Raw genomic sequence first — 17917 nt, 5'->3', positions numbered from 1 at the left:
TAAAAACATATAATCAATCATAGAAGGTTAAAAACAGGGTTATCAAAAAACAGTGCAAAGCAGTTCAACACGAAAAAGCCTTCCGAAACGGGAACGTTTTCAGGCCTGTTTTAAAACATTCCACAGTCTGCGGCACTCTCAAGTCCATAGGGAGGCTGTTCCATAGGCATGGTGCTGCCGAGCAAAAGGCCCGGTCCTCCATGGTGTGCAGATTGGTGTCAGGAACCTGGAGCCGAAATTTGTTTGCAGATCTGAGGGTGCGGGTGGAGGTTGTTTTTGGAGGGTTGATTAGTTTCTGTAGGTAGGGAGGGGCGTGTCCATTTATGCAGTTGTATGTGATCAGCAGGACCTTGTAGTCGATCCTAGCTGTAACGGGGAGCCAGTGCAGTGTGAAGAGGATGGGTGTTATGTGGTCGTGTTTGCGGACCCTCATTAGGACCCTGGCAGTGGTGCAAACCACTCCAATAACCAGCTTTGTCTGTCCATTTGGAACCGGTTTGGAACCCCCTTAACCCTGCATGCCCCGGATATATTTCTACTTGCAAAAATGAGATTTCAACCGTACTACTACTTTGTACTACTAGTACTTTGCAGAGGAAAATATGTTTAAAAAAATGTTTTATGCAAATGTTATGCATTTATAATAATGATTATAAATATATCTTTCACAATAATACATGTACATGTTCTAGACATTCTAATGATCACAAAAAATATATATTACAGGCATTTTACTAACATTTTTATGAGGAATACCTTCAGGGTCAAAGGTTAAAAATTGTTACAAATTTTCAGAGTCCAGATTTTTAAGTTGTGTGAATTTCTGCCTGTGGGCGGTATTTACAAATATCATGACCAATGGCATTGTAAGATTAACCCAGTCAGATTCTAAAAATGTCTTCTAAATCCTTAGTTTTCTGAAAAAGTTATGTTTCTATGTCAGTCATTCTTTGACTTTTCAAAAATAGCAGACCTACAAGATCTGCTATTTTTCAATAGCTAAAGCATAACATAATGCGAACGCCAAAAGGGGTTCCCGCCCAAAATGAGTTAAAACAATAGGACCCAATGAGGAAATTAATAATACATTACATTAAAAAAATATATATTATAAAGTTTTTGATCAAATATAAATGTTGCCCAAAAGCATTGTTGGTATGCAGGGGTTAAGGAACCCTGAGGGTCCCGAGACCCCAGTTGAGAACCGCCACATTAGCACATCCTGTCAGGAATGCATTACGGGAGGACCCAAAAGCAGGCAACAGGATGCAAAGCAGACTATATTCAAAGTGTTTATTTCACTAGACCAAGATGGGGCAAAACAAAGGCACAGCAAAAACACATACACTCACTTGACAGAGGTCTATGGACCAACAAGGACACACTGCAAACAAAGGGATTAAATAGACAGGGGTAACAGGACACAGGTGAACTCAAAATACAATCAAACACAGGATAGGCTGGGGGACTAAAAGGACACAGGTGGAAACACTGACAAAATACAAAGTAGGTTAGACAAGGTAACTAACAGTAACTAGGAAGACAGGAAACACTAGGAACAATACTACAAAATAAGAAACACAAACAGTCAGGAACACATGAGCAAAAACATACAAACATACTGAAATCAGTGAAATGACAAATACATATTAAAGTCCAATATAAAAAATAGAGTTCATGGTCCGAGGAGCGGATCGTGACACATCCACTGATTGGATTTCTTCACTTGAAGTTTGTGCTTGCCATTTCAGATTTTATTTTCCCGTTGATGACGCTCATGATGACGCTAATGCACATTCTGCAATGAGACCAAAGGTAACCTAGAGATAATGTTTAATGGCAAGCAATGACTGATAGTGTACTTCTCATGAGTTGCTGTTTACCCTTATCATAGCAGACATTTTTACAAACTGCACAGCTGAAAGTAATGTTAATAATTAGGGGTGGGATCATTGTTAAGCTGTCCATCCTGGCTGGCACACAGTAACAGTATATGTAGTTTTTAAAGTGAATGAAATGTTATGTTGTTCAATCTGTGTGGTAGAGTATGTTATATGTTATATAATGATAATAATGATAACTTTATTTATATAGCACTTTTCAAAACACACATAAAACAAGAAGATTAAAAACAATGAAGAAAATAATTCAGATACTTACACATTACTTTAATGTGCAAATAAAAGACAATCAAGAGGATTTGGGCCATTGAATTCCATGCGTTGAATCACTAGGGTCAACATGCAACAAGACATCACACCGCAGGGACAACGCTAAAACCGTCTTGACCCTTTGGTGTGGTTAGGGCTTTAAGGAGAGATATAAAGCAGGGGATTCGTCATTACCAATTAAACCAAGCCTATAGAGAGAATGCTTTAATTTAATGAAATTAACATTTATACATTTCTCATATTAATCAGGATTTTCTGCCTCACAATCGTAAGTTCTGTTGACTTTGACTGAATATCAGAGCAACCAATCTGATGCCAAGTTTATTGCTAGATGTATCCGGATAAAGCTCTACCATAAAGTCTGGTGGAAAGATAAAATGGTGTTTGTGAGAGACTTTGGAACAAGTGCACCTCCCCCAGCCCAACCCAGGTGTTGTGTGTACTTTTATTTTTGTTCCTTTTTCCTGTGTTACTAGGGAGGTAAACTTTATATGGCAGGTGAGGTCAGTCAGTCTGTTTCACCATACCTTCCATATACTAGACTAGACTCATACACAGACTTTGAGCGCAATTACATAGTTGGTACAATGTTCCCACGAGAAAGACTTTATGTATCCATTCCAAAGTCTGATGTTCTAGATGCCCATGAAAAGAAAAATGCTGGAAGCCCCCAATTGTGAGGAAAAACTGAGAATTCTGAGATATAGGCTAAATCAGTGATTCTCAACCAGTGCTAACCACTCCTATAGACAGGAATGTATGTCCCTGTGTGTACGTGTCCATGTGTACGTGTCCACTTGTCCAAGCATGGAAATAGCGTTTCTTGACCACCAAGTGTCACTGTTGCGCAGCCTAACACACACACACACACACACACACACAGGCCAGGGATGAGAGCTTGTACAGTACAGTACAGTACAGTACAGTACAGTGCAGTGCAGTGCAGTGCAGTGCAGCACCACTCAGTTCAGACCGGTCTGATTTTTTGAGCTCTGGACAACCAAGGATCACCTCCCAACAGCAAGATATACATCACAACACATGTTCTGAGCTTGTAGAAATATTACCTAAACATATTTTTTGATCCATTTAACGAAGGTACAATACGCCTATACCGTATTAGTTGTTTTCTTCTTCCTCGTTTGGTTTTTGAAATAAACATTACCACTAGTAGCCTAGTCTATGCCTTATTTCAAAACATTTTTGGAATAAGCCATAGACTACTAGTGGTCCGTGGACCAGTGGCTGAGAAACAGTGGGCTAAAGAAAGAAAACAATGGGCTTCCATAGGTAGGCAGGCTACTAAAATAGTATCCCTCCAAAGGGATGAAACAGGTGCAATGGTTGCCGCCTTCTTGAGGTGGGGCTAAAGACTGACAGAAAACTGTCGGTAGATGATACTTGATTTCTGATCATTCAAGACTTCAAGGGGCAACGTTTGCCACTTTCTGTTATGGCTAAGACTATGGCACATAAACTTCTTATTTTCTGCTGGCTTGTTGTGGTCATCATTGGAACAAGTAAGTAACATATTCTTATGTTTAGGCCTAAATCAATCACACTTTATTGGTCCAAATTATGGATTGAAATATTTCTTGTGATTGCAATGCAAACAAGTTGATGTCCATTTTGCACGTACTTGTTTGATATTTTACATTAACTACTTTTTGTCATCATTGTAATCCACAACCACAACTAATTATACATAGAGGTTTTTCCATGTGATTCATTCATTAGGCATCAAGACTTAGATAACAAATAATAACCTAGAAACTCAGCCTAAACCTCTTTGTGAAGACTTTACTATATCTTATTAATATCATGTCTTTTTAGACAGATGAAATGTTTCTGTCTCTCTTTCCTTCTCTTACGAGGCTACATCATAAACATATAGGCCCTCAGAAGGCATAGTTAATGTTTTATTATTCGTATATTGCAGACATGGAAGATAAGCACGGCTTCAACATTAACCAGATCTTTTTGAGTGCTAATGCCATGGACACTTAACCAACAATAAAGCAACGTTTATTTGGGGGCAATATGCTACGCTCTTTAAATAGAAATCTTAGACTCCTGCAAGTGGGTGAGAGCAGCAGAAAAATAAAACAATGTGGATTAATGGTCTCCCAAAAGTTTGAGAGATACAGCTCTATTGAAGGCCATGCTTTTAAGGATAGCTTAGCCTTAGCGGATGTTAATAGCTTAAATATAGTTATATTTGAAAATAATAATTCACGTATTCTCTGTGGCCATCATGGTCATTAGAACACCTCAAACACTTTCATGTTTGAGAAAAGAAGAAACAACATAAAATAGATGCTGTATGTTCTTGATGATCAATCTGTCGTCCAAGTCCAACAAGCAGCTACTAGTTTGTTTATTACTGTATACCATGAGCATTGATTTCGAAACATGGTTAAGCTGTTGATGGGGACAAAATCAGAGAGAAATATCTTCCATGAACACATACAGTATATTTAAGCATTCACGCACTCATGTACAATTTACATTGTTAAAAGAAACAGGAACTATTTTATTATCTGCTATTCCATCCTGGGTTATAGCTGATCACTCAGGCCACCGACCAATATTGTCCATTGTGTTCATGAAGACCGTTTGACCTGAGACCTCACCTTATGACCATGGGCTCTCCCCACCTGCAATTAGAGGCCTATTGCAGTTGAGGACATCTTTTAGGTTGCACTGAAATCCACTAGCTTGGGTTAATGCTTAACACGTATTCAACCTAAATGAGTTTCAGAAAGCCCTTTTATCTACTGATACATTTTACATGTGAGCCTTAGGGCGCAGATGAAGGCTTCAGTGAACAAAGTCATGCTTTTTTGTAGCATTTAGGCATGAATGGCTGTAGAACGTAGACTATAGCCTCCCACATGTGGTTAAAATGTTAATGAGCTAGTGCCGTGATTCCCCCCCCCCCAAAAAAAACAAAACAAACAAACAAAAAAAACATGATCATCAGGTACTAGTAGCCTACTATGATTATACTAGGAGAAATATAATTTTCAAAAAAAGTGTACAGAATGTTAAAAATTATGTTTTTTTTATGTGGCCACACCTATCAGCTCATATATGCCTGGTGGGTGGTGATGGGTTGTGATCCGCCGCATCCACAGCTGTTGTTGTATGATAAAGAGGGAGCGGTTAGGGGAGGGGATGATATTGTAATCACTGTCATTTCGATTGGGCCTTTTGACCTGGGCCTGGAATGGGCCTTTTGAGAAACCAAAAATACACAGGGAAAACATATTTGAATATTCTAACCACACCTGGGAGTCTATTAAATGTTAACTCCATAGACACATATCAGTAAGATGCCCTGAGGGCGAGAAGTGAGGTTGCGCTGAAACAACAGAGCTTCTTAATACGGCACAGTTAAGAAGCAGGAGTTAAATTATTATGCTGGTGTTCGTGAGGTCAGATGTAGAGTTGCTGGCCGGCTCCATATATGCAGATCTAGGTGATGATCCAGTCTTCTCTATGTATGGCTATTCAGGGTTTAATGAGGTCAGTGTCGTGATCTTCATATGGAGATCCAGGTGATAGTCAGCTCCTCCACATATGGAGATCCATGTGTTGCACCAACTTGGTTCATTTGCAATTACAATTTACAATTTAGGCATTTAGCAGACGCTCTTAATCCAGAGCGATTTACAGTAAGCAAGAACAAAAAACATGGTAATACAGGAAATACATGTCATTATAAGGAAGTCATCATGAATCATAGGGTAGCTTAAAGGTATATTCAGTGATTTCACTTAATTCAAATATCACTTCTTTTTTCGTTTTGTTGTGATAATCCTCCCTACTATAGAGTGTGCTGACCATATAAGGAGCTCCTACCTGTCCCCCGTTAACCTAGGGTCAAAAAACCTTAGGTTTCGTTTTTGGCTAGGTGGCCCAGCTTTCATCCAATCAAGATAGAGAGGGGGCTTCCGCCAATCATCATCGAGCGGGGGCGGGCCTTAGTGTGTGTGTTGTCGCGTGTCCCCCAGGCCCTCACTCTAGTGCGTGCATGTGCACATCTTGTTACCGGAGCGGACCGGGGGGTTTTCCAAATCACCCAAATCACTGAATGCTCCTTTAAGGACCTAACAGTGGAATATATAAATTAAACTATAAGTGTGTATACACTATAGAGTGTTATGTCTACATAAAGTGCTATTTAAGTTACATAAGTAGAGCCTATGCATGGTCAGAATCAGATCAACATATGGAATGAATTCTGTACTGGCCATATATGGAGCGTGTCTTGATTGTACAGGGTTTGATGAGGTAGATCTACTTATGGAATGTCAGAACAGGTCAGCTCCATCTAAGGGTTTGATGAGGTCAGATCAACACATATCAGGACAAGTAGTACAGTCAAAGCTTATGCTAAAATTATAACGCAGAAAGCCCCAGGGACTTGTTTCCATTGTGGTCCATCCATTGTACTCAATTCATCAGTAATACATATAGTGGTAATACAGACTTTCGGGTCATTCCATGTTTTGGTGGCAGCATAGTAGAATTTTTGACCCAAATGTTGGGGGAACTTGGTCAGATGATATCCTGGAGTTTTATTCTAGACGATTCTCTAGGGGTAGTGCTAGATCCAGTAAACCACAGGGTCCCAGTTCTGAAACAGGGATCCATCTGCCCTTCTCACCAGTCTTTATACAGATTTTATCAGGAGAGAGAATTCATACAGAATGCAGGATATAAACAATTGAAATTGGAAGTGACAACAAGAAATGAGCAGACACAATTGAATCAGGAACACTACCAAATTTAACTTGGTAATTGATCCTGATAGGAATTAATTGTGCCCCACCTGAAAATGTGTTTTCTGGTTATTAAAGAGCTGGAAAGACATAGGAGACCACTGTTGCTAAACAAATACTCCAGAATCAGAATATAGTGCTATAATGTTTTAACTTTTTTGTTTTGTTTGTTTAAACCAAAAATATCACTTGCTCTTATTATGTCTATGTGGTCTGAATGTAGGCTGTACGTAAACAACTGGTGGTATTTTATCTCCAGGTACTGTAAGATCCACAGAAGATCCCACAGAAGCTCCCACTCCCTCAGAACCTCCCACTTCCACAGAAGCTCCCACAGAAGCTCCCACAGAACCTTCCACAGAAGCTCCCACAGAAGCTCCCACAGAACCTTCCACAGAAGCTCCCACAGAAGCTCCCACAGAACCTTCCACAGAAGCTCCCACAGAAGCTCCCACAGAACCTTCCACAGAAGCTCCCACAGAAGCTCCCACAGAACCTTCCACAGAAGCTCCCACAGAAGCTCCCACAGAACCTTCCACAGAAGCTCCCACAGAAGCTCCCACAGAACCTTCCACAGAAGCTCCCACAGAAGCTCCCACAGAAGCTCCCACAGAACCTTCCACAGAAGCTCCCACAGAAGCTCCCACAGAACCTTCCACAGAAGCTCCCACAGAAGCTCCCACAGAAGCTCCCACAGAACCTTCCACAGAAGCTCCCACAGAACCTTCCACAGAAGCTCCCACAGAAGCTCCCACAGAACCTTCCACAGAAGCTCCCACAGAAGCTCCCACAGAACCTTCCACAGAAGCTCCCACAGAAGCTCCCACAGAACCTTCCACAGAAGCTCCCACAGAACCTTCCACAGAAGCTCCCACAGAAGCTCCCACAGAAGCTCCCACAGAACCTTCCACAGAAGCTCCCACAGAAGCTCCCACAGAACCTTCCACAGAAGCTCCCACAGAAGCTCCCACAGAACCTCCCACAGAACCTTCCACAGAACCTCCGACAGAACCTCCGACAGCACCTCCCACAACACCTCCGACAGCTGGTAATGACCCTGAGTTGCGTACAAAACTTAAACATTAAGCAGCTTTTATGATCCTTAATGGTGCTATAACCTGGTGACGCAGCCTGTCGATGTGGATATAATGTACTGGCCTAAGATGGCTGAGGTATTGTGAACCACATCTCTGTATGACCCAGTATCAACATAGTACTATATCCAATTCTATGAAACCTGAAATGTTTATTTATCTGACATGGACCTCACAATCACATTGGACAGACCAGATGCACCTAAGAACAATATACTTCCTAACGATGGATAGCTAAAATAGTTGATCTACAAGCTCACAAAACGAAAATTGTAAAATTGTTTTAAAAAACAGATTAGACAGATTAGACACATATCTTGTCTCTCACACACACACACACACACACACACACACACACACACACACACACACACACACACACACACACACAGTCACACATGTTTATTATTTGCTGGTCCAAAGCCAGCAGTGGACATTTCATTTCAAAACACAGTGCTGTGTTTGCTGCTAATGCATCTATGCTTCTGTTTGTGTCTGAATTCAAAGATCCTTGTTCTTCAAGTTTAAACCCATGTGGCAGTGGGAGCACTTGTGAAGCTCGTGCAAATGGCACCGTATGCTTGTGTTTGTCTGGCAGCTACTACAACGAGGAACAGGAGCGCTGTCAGCTTGGTGAGTGTCTGTCTATTCTATCATATGATACGAGGTGATGCAACTATATTATAGTTACTGTCAGGGCAGACAACTTGTAGGCCCCTAACCCCATATGTCCAAAACATGTCCCGTTTTTTCTTTTTTTTAAACGGTGAGAATCTAGAAGTTCACAACACCTCGCATCACGTTGTGACCGTGTAGATCTAGGGCATTAATTCACAAAAAAACAAAGTTAAAATAAATAAGAAAAATGTGTCCAGAAGATCAACAATGGCAGCGGTGGAAGTTAGTCTGTAGATCGGCTATTTTCACTATTGCTGTAGTAGTGTATGCTGTTGGACAGTTAAGCAATATTATGCGAGAGGGTGTGCTTTACCGTCATTAATGGCACTCCTGTGTTGCTGCAGGAACGACCCGATAGCACAAACTCGAGTGTAATATTGCGATTAGACAACAGTTACCCTATTACCCTAAAAACTATTATTATCATTATAACTAAGATATTAGCTAAAAAAAATCATGTTTTAACTACAACCGAAAATGTCCCAAGAAAATCTCTAGCCTATAGCAACCCAGCCGGCTCTCACAATGAGACTCAGCACAGCTGATTTTTATGTTTTGATTAAGCGGTCAATCATGCTCGTTTAAGTACGGCTAGATGGCTACGGTATTTGAACCAATCACATTGCTTCCTCGAAACAAACTGTTGTATAAAAGTAAGTAGTATAGTAGTAGTATAATACAGGGTTAAGTGGTTAATCAGATTGATTGATTTAGATGATACTAGAATTTTCCCTTGCTGATTAGTTTATATATAAAATATAAATAAATACATCAAAAACTGCACCACAATTACTCACTTACAGTACAGGAGCAGGTCGGTTATTGCATTGCATTGCTAAATGTTGGTTTCGATATACTTACGATTAATTCCCCAGCCCCACTGCACATGCAAATTGGTGCACATAACTCATTTTTGTTAGACCATAGACATTGGCTTATGTAGAGTAGTGGTCCTGCCACTCACCAGGAAGATACATTAGTCATTGTTTGTACATACTGTAAAGTTGCCCGACCTGCTCCGTCTCTTTACGTTTGCTGTTTGCAGTGAACGAGTGAGTTCTGTTAGATCACTGGTTCCCAAGCAGTGGGTCAAGAGTCTCGGGACCCATTTGTGGGTTGCGGACACATTTTTATGGGTCCCTTTATTCACTTCATATTATTATTATTAAAAAAAAATAATCATGAAGTAAAAACAAATTCAATTATTTTGTTTCAGTAATTTAATAAAGAAATAAAATCATACAAAAACAAATAAAATACGCACATCACTTAGTAGAGGTGCTGGGTTCGAAAGTGACATCAGAAAAAGAGAAAAGAACCTGCACACTCATCTGCTCCAAAAGTTATGCTTTATTGACGAGCCAAGGCTCTTCATCTGCTCAAAAGTTTGACCAGATGAAGAGCCTTGGCTCGAAACGTCGTCAATAAAGTATAACTTTTGGAGCAGATGAGTGTGCGGGTTCGGCTTCTGTTCTCTTTTTCTGATGAAGAAATAAAATTAATTGAATGAATTAGAAAACAAATGTTTAAGAAGTAATGAAAATAGCCAATCTACAAGCACACAACGCGGTGCAAAGCAACACATTGTGAGATCTGCAACTGCTATTTTCACTAGTTTGTGTCCCGGCCGGGCAAACGTCAAATTTCTATTTTGGTCACAGGCTAAAATGGTTGGGAACCACTGAGTTAGATTATGATTGTGTTGCTAGCAAACTAAGATTTTGAGCTTTGCGAGAGAACTGTCTAAGAGCTACTACTGTGTGTGTGTGTGAGAGAGAGCGGTCATACAGTATGACCACCTTAAAGAAATATGCAGTAACATGGAAAAAATGTTTGTACTGCATCTCTCCTAAAGGAACGTAGTTTTATTTTAAAGGTAGAACAATACCCTGTTCCTCTCTAAACTGACAAGCACACGTTCGATAATATCATGCCGGTATTTTTAAAAACCTGTTCAAGAAAGGTTTCTCTTAAGTGGTTAGTGGTAGGAAAATCAAAGTTTGTGGTCTGCTTTTTTAAAATGTAATTCTCCATACTTTCATCTTTCAGCCAAGGTTTTCCCTGCTGTTATTACCATCAAAGATGACTGTGAGGTCGGCGCCTATAAAGACAAAGCATCACTGGTCTTCATGAAGAAAGCTGAAGAAATTCAGTCAAAGGTAAGTCAAATGTGTCATGCGGTTCTAGTACCGCCTTTGCTGCTGTTAGACGTAATTGATGTATGAACTAAGATAGAACATTAATCAATTAATATATGAATTAATTAATCGTTTTATATATCTCCTCCTGACAGAGGGGGTAAAATGTACAATCAAACCACAACATTTAGTAGACTTCTTTATCTACAGATAAGTGCCAAATAAGTAAATGTATGAACCCCAGTCAACATGCAGAGACGACAGGGTAATGCAGTGCCAAATAAGTAAATGTATGAACCCCAGTCAACATGCAGAGACGACAGGGTAATGCAGTGCCAAATAAGTAAATGTATGAACCCCAGTCAACATGCAGAGATGACAGGGTAATGCAGTGCCAAATAAGTAAATGTATGAACCCCAGTCAACATGCAGAGACGACAGGGTAAATGGTCACATAAGTAGAGTGCAAAGAAAACAATTCATTGCTTCAAATAAACTAGAATACCAGGTTAACGTCAACCTATATCTGTCTAAACAATATGCCATCTAAGTGAGATTCATTATAAGGGCATTGCAAAGATGTCCAAAGACTACGAACAGCGGTAAAGATGGCGGCACATCTAGCATCTACCATATATACAGTTGTATTCATCAAATGTATAAAATATATTATAATATTGAAATATGAATTGAGGTCAATTCAGCCATTCAATAGTCATAACAATCTGAAATGCACAATCATCACTTGTCAAGGTGCAGGTTTATAGAAAGGATCATGAAAAAGCATAAAACCCATGCACCTTTGTGCAGGTCAGTGTACATAGTCAATATGTTTCCAATGTATTCATTCATTCAAACTTGTATTTATAGTCATATACAGTCATTATAGGCATTGTTAAGGCAGAGAACTGAGAAGTCCTTTATTATGCAGTTTATATAGAAATAAGGACATTGGAATCTGTGGTGTATTGTACACACTAGTTTACATTGGTTTGAACATTGTGAAATAGTATGATAATTGAAATCAACTGAGATTATTGCTTTTCTAAACTTATTTTTATTCCAAATGATAGATTGAATCATCACTCCGTGATGATCCAACGATCCGTGATTACATTTCCTCCATTGTTTTGGAACTCACGTAAGTTGATTAGTATTACAAGGATTAATACATTTTTGTTATACCGTAATCGTTGCCTACATGCTATCTTACAGTATTTGACTTGTGCATGCGTGCATGCAGATTGGTGGATCTGTCTCTCTGTCTGTTTGCAGTGAGTGTAGCTCTAATCCTGTACACCTGAACACGATTCAATAGGTCTTTAGATTAAGTGTTACACACTTCGAGCATAATGGACAATAATCATCACCACCTTTATTTTATCATAGCTGTGTCACTACGAAAAGGACAACTGTGGAGGCAACTGTGGCGGCAACTGTGGAGAACATCTTTAAAATCACTTCAAACATCACAAAAGAAAATGTTGACACTTCGATTGGAGAAATCGTTAAAGATGAAACGGTATTTGGACCTGGTGCATCATATGAACGTAAGTTGCATACACTCATTTGACAGATTTCTTTGAACACCTAAAACGGAGATGAGCATCTCATTTAATTACAAGAAGTATTTATTATTTATAAATCATTAGATGAAGTCCATCCAGATAGAAGTGTTTCAGTCTCTCTGAAAATGATGAATTACTGTCAGTAGTCATATCTCCCAACCGCTGTCAACATACATAATCTGACCCTGACCAAAAGCCTCAGTACCAGTATCTTAAAAACTGATTCAAAGTGGAAATTAGACCTCTGCTTTTGTTATGTTGAGAAAACATTTACTGATATCGCCCTCTTCTGGTTCCTTTGTTTACAGCCAAAGATCTGTGTAAGACCGACTCTCTTCCCTGTGATGATCAAACTACGACTTGTGGATCAAAAGATGGCGTTGTATCCTGCCCTTGTAAACCTGGTTACATTAAAACTGGGCACAGTGACAGTGTGTGTCTAGGTGAGTCTTGATATTCATCGGCCTGTTCTATGGTTGCTTTAAAACCAATTCTTGTGTATTATCTTCCGCCTCGCACTCACACTTTATTTGAAAATATATTAGTACAAGTCTAAATGAGACAACACTAGTAGATAGAACCTTTTATCTGCCTCCCCTTGTCACTGTAATGATGCATCTTGATTTATTAAAGATCAAATACTACTATACTATAATATACAGTATTAGGGCTTTGTTGAATATTAAATTCTGATTGTTCCACCAAAGCTTCTGTCATACAGTATGTTATTTCCTTATAGCAGACCACCAAACATATGGCAGCCAAGTCTTCAATGTTTGTCTAGACTAGACTCGTTTGCCAGCCATGTCTATGAAGTTTGTTTAGGGCAGTAAATGACGACGTAAGACGTCATATGGCCTATATGAATACATATTGCGCTCCTCACTTCACACGAGTGTGATTTGTATTTGTTTCATGACTAGCCATGCGATGACTATAGTCCTGTCCAGTAATGACTGTCTCACTGTAAATTATTCCGTTATTATTACTGCTTATTAACATTTTTGAGTGGTGTAAACCACTCCTACAACTGGCTTTGTTAGTTTACGTGTCTGTCCGTACCAAAAAATGAGCACGGTTGCTATGGTCACCCAGTTCACACGGGTGTGATTTCAAAAAAACAGAGTCTGCACAATGCACAAGCTCCAAAAGTGTTTTCTTTGGAGCTGGATCCAGTGTGCGGACTCTGTTGTGAGGTCCGCATAGCGGCCCGAACCTCTAGTACAAAAAAAAGGAAATAAATAAATACATGTCACTCAGAAAACTAAGTACATTTCTGTTGAGTTCATCTGTGTTGTGCAAGAGATTTTTATTACTTTTTTTTGGGTCACATACCTACCTTTCTACAGTAGGTTGTCTCATCTAACTCTTTGGACAAAACAGGACAAAAACCTAACAAGGAACATTCCTAACTACTAACTAGGTACTGTGTACCAGGTGATAGAAAGCTTCCTTGCAAATGAGACACAAATGCTCTTTTTGTTCCTTTGGCAGCTTGTCCCAGTGGTAAAACCGAAGACGGAGGCAAATGTGTTGAGTAAGTGCATAAAAGTAATACTGTACATATCTGCTATGTTAGATTTGCATTCACCCATATTAGAATTAGAATGGACTATATATACTGATTCTTTTCTCTCTCTCCTGTATTTCAGTTGTGATTTTGGGCTTTCTGGTTTGAACTGTGAAGAAAGTAAGTGATTATTTTCTCCTAGGTTACAGTTCTGTTGGGTAAATCCTTCCACTTTATATGTTGTCTGGTGTATCTTGTACTTTATGTGATCTGTAATATGAACTGTCCTCAAGTAGGTGTGTGTGTGTGTGTGTGTGTGTGTGTGTGTGTGTGTGTGTGTGTGTGTGTGTGTGTGTGTGTGTGTGTGTGTGTGCGCGTGTGCGTGTGCGTGTGCGTGTGCGTGTGCGCGTGCGCGTGCGCGTGCGCGTGCGCGCGTTATGGTCATGTTACAGCTTTTCTTTGTTGCCTTAATGTCATGCAGGTGAAATTAATCCTAGCATGGATTACAGATGCATTTACCTTTGTAAAGTACACCAAATGTACATGAACAGTCACCTTTGTCATGTCTGTTTATGTGCTTCCCTGTTAACTGAATGTTTTAGATTGGCAACTGTTACTGGTGATTGTTGGCTCTGTCCTTGGGGGACTGCTGCTCATAATGTTCATCATTCTGCCTATAGTGGCACGCAAGTGAGTATCACTCTCAGTCTCATTCAAACAGTAACTCAGTCGTCTGTGTTCTGAAGGTACACATGGTATTTTGTATTGTGTTCATATGGCTGGAGGAGCCTCTGTGCTGCTGCGCTGCTCAGTGTGCTGTGCCAATTATGCCTCGGCTCAGTCTGTTGCGTTCTGTTTTCTGGTCTATGCCCCATATGTGCCCTCTCCCTACGCTCATTCTGTAGCTCCGAGATGAGGTCACACACAGGGCCCCTCCCACCCCGTTCAGAAACGGCGCATGTTTCCACAATTCCACGATTCTTACCCTTTTCTAAACAATGAATCAAAAACGTGAAGTGGCGTGAAGGGTTTACACTAATTCAACGTCAACAACGCCAAAGAAAATCCAACTTTAAACGGTTACGAGCGTTACAGCGGTTGGTTTAGTCAGCCGCTTCCATGTTTATCAAGGGATTCGTGCGTGTGCTTGTGCATGTCGAGTGAACTGAAGTCAGTTGGACATTTTCGACCAGGGGAGTCGCCGGGGAGGCGCTAAAGCTTTTCAACTTCCTTGAAAAACATGCTAAACAACCGCTAGACGCTCGTGTAACCGTTTAAAGTTGGATTTTCTTTGGTGTTGTTGACGTTGAATTAGTGTAAACCCTTCACGCTATGAGTGGACCCCGTTTCTGAACGGGGTGGGAGGGGCCCTGTGTGTGACCTCATCTCGGAGCTACAGAATGAGCGTAGGGAGAGGGCACATATGGGGCTAGTATTTGGCATCTTGGATTTTTTAAATTCAAAATAAAACTCACTCTGAAGCTGTCATAAATTCTTATTGCCAGTCATTGTTTAACATGCAACTGGCAAAAATGCATTGATTACAGTCTGTAAGTTACAACATCAAGGTTAAACAGGAACTTTGCCGATCTTTAATATTAATGTATTGTTTTTTTAAGAATCTGTTTATTTTTCATTTTTTTAAATGTCAAGGCATGTCAAGGCATTTCAGTAGTATACATACACACTTTCAAACTGTCAGATTCAAAAATATGCCACAAACTAAACAGTACAAGAAAAGCAAAAAAAAGAAAGCAAAATACTTAGAATGATAAGACAAAAAACATAACATTAAAATATGAATGAATTGTAAGGAGAACATGTACATTGTACACACACTTCCCAATGCGTCCTGTGTAGTGAACTTACGTTGAAAATTCGCCACCACCCTATGTAAAACACGTTTCAATTAGTTTTACTGGCTGGTGGCAAATTTCTAATTTGACTTCTTGACAAAGAACATAGTCCGATACGATAGGATTAATTCACATTAATGATGGGTGACGTTCCCCATTAAGTGACATTAAAGACATTATTATTTTTCATGTTCAAATTATTTTATTAAAGCTACATTTTAAAGTTTAGACTTTTTCCACATGCATTTGTTGCAACATAGAGACTATGGAATTTAGTTCCACTTTCTATCAGCTCTCTATCAGCTCAATGTGTGGCTCGTCTGGAGAACTGGGTGTGATATAAATCTCTTAATACTCTTATAGACCCTCAAAGAAGACATCCAAGAAGAGCGCGGACACTGGCTATGAGAGCACCTCAGAGTTGAAGAAGGTTGCCAAAGAACCCTTTGTCAATGACGTCAAGGCACCAGCAGGTGCAGTGCCCAGGATCCCACGGGCCTCTGCAAACAATGGCTGGGATCGAGGCACCAACCTGGAGATGACCCCAAGCAACAGCAGGCAAAACCTTGTCCCCACGGTGAGTGTGTGTTGGTTTCTGTGTGAGAGAGGGCCTGAGGCCCTGTCCACAATGCCGTTTAAAAAAAATCTTGTATACTTTTTCAGCCTCCACATAATACAGTATAATACAAGCGAGAAAAATAGGTAAAAGTGAGAAAAACGGGACAAGGAGCGCCTGGTTTGGGGCCGTGTGCCGACGTGGCGGGTGATTTGGTGGGGGTTCTCTGTCAGTGTTTTATTCAAATAAAATCATCTCCATATTATTTTTTTTATTTGTTTTATGGGTGAAATTGTATCAGTTCAGTGCTAACGTTGGAGGAATTGTTTAGTTGGAGCAATAGGCAGTGTGGGGAAGGACAATAAATAAGCAGCAAAAATCTGAAGTTGCTCATTTCAGAATGAATGTTAATTTATATAATCATATATTCCTTAACAATACAGTATAACCTAAGTGGCTACAGTTGCTTGGCTACACATTTCATTAACAGGTGATTAAGTTAATGCTGTTTTTGCATTATAGCGGACCTATGAGGACGCAGACGAAAGGAGGAGCCCATATCATGGGAATGGCAGCCAAATCAATCCATATGCTCCAAGTCGTGCACAAACCAACCCATATGCTCAGAATGGTGGCCAAACCAACCCGTATGCTCAGAATGGTGGCCAAACCAACCCGTATGCTCCAAATCGTGCACAAACCAACCCATATGATCAGAACCAGGCTCAGTCAAATCCATACGCACAGAGCCGTGGTCAGACCAACCCTTACTACACACATGATGATGGAAGGAGACTTAATTAATGGGTTTCCACAAATTCGGACCTGAGAATGACACATTTGGAAGAAAATCTAAAACCGCTTAGAACCATTAGCTGCCACCTTGAAACTGCCTTCAACTGTGCGCTACGCTACCTATAGCTGGTTCTTGTCGTTGGTTGTGTTGTACAGACAGTGTGTATCATTAGATTGAATCTTGGCATAAAGATATTTATATATGGATATATTATGCATTAACCATGCACATTGTGAACCCATACAGTGCCAAATGCTTTCAGAAGGTATATTGTTTTCACAAATCATTTACATGTCCCCCTGTGCCTCATCCTTGTGAGTTTGATATGATGCATAACATCATTTAAGGTATTTGTTTTATTCTATCTGTTCTACTTTTGTTTCATTTTGAATATTCACATTATGAATTTGTGATTGTAAAATGTGATTGTATCTTAAAGTTAAAAATACAGGTCTGGATCCCAAACACTCGCTGCTGCTTGTCTATGAATTTACAAATGAATTTACAAATAATTGAAAAGTCAAATGTTTTTGATTATTAAGGTTACGTGTTAATAAAACATCACTACATTAGTTTATAATGTTTTCTTAAAATTAGTTTTATTTCCCAAAGCTGTAATAAATAAAATTAATCTAAAGTTTTGATTGATTCAGTGTTGCTTATTGCTATGTCTCTCTCTCTATTTTCAGGCCCATTGAGAACTCTTAACGGGTAGGCTGGCATGCTTATGGCTGTGGCTGTCCATCGATTTCGATGATGACGT

General features: G+C 39.8%; 1 protein-coding gene across 1 annotated transcript; it reads left to right on the top strand.

The window, feature by feature from the left end:
* Positions 1–7771: 7771 nt before the first annotated feature.
* Positions 7772–17696, top strand: muc13b (mucin 13b, cell surface associated; the record flags this gene model as incomplete). Its single annotated transcript, XM_079492311.1, has 11 exons — positions 7772–8006; positions 8560–8685; positions 10780–10889; positions 11942–12009; positions 12258–12418; positions 12745–12879; positions 13931–13973; positions 14089–14126; positions 14549–14636; positions 16166–16379; positions 16881–17696. Coding segments are annotated over 11 exons (1500 nt in total), but the record flags the coding sequence as incomplete, so codon positions are not given.
* Between the last annotated feature and the right edge of the window lie 221 nt (positions 17697–17917).

This window comes from Electrona antarctica, assembly GCF_951216825.1.
Source record: "Electrona antarctica genome assembly, chromosome: 22".
Classification (NCBI taxonomy): Eukaryota; Metazoa; Chordata; class Actinopteri; order Myctophiformes; family Myctophidae; genus Electrona; species Electrona antarctica.
The sequence above is the reverse complement of the archived record's forward strand: the minus strand, read 5'-3'. Positions and strand labels throughout refer to the sequence as shown.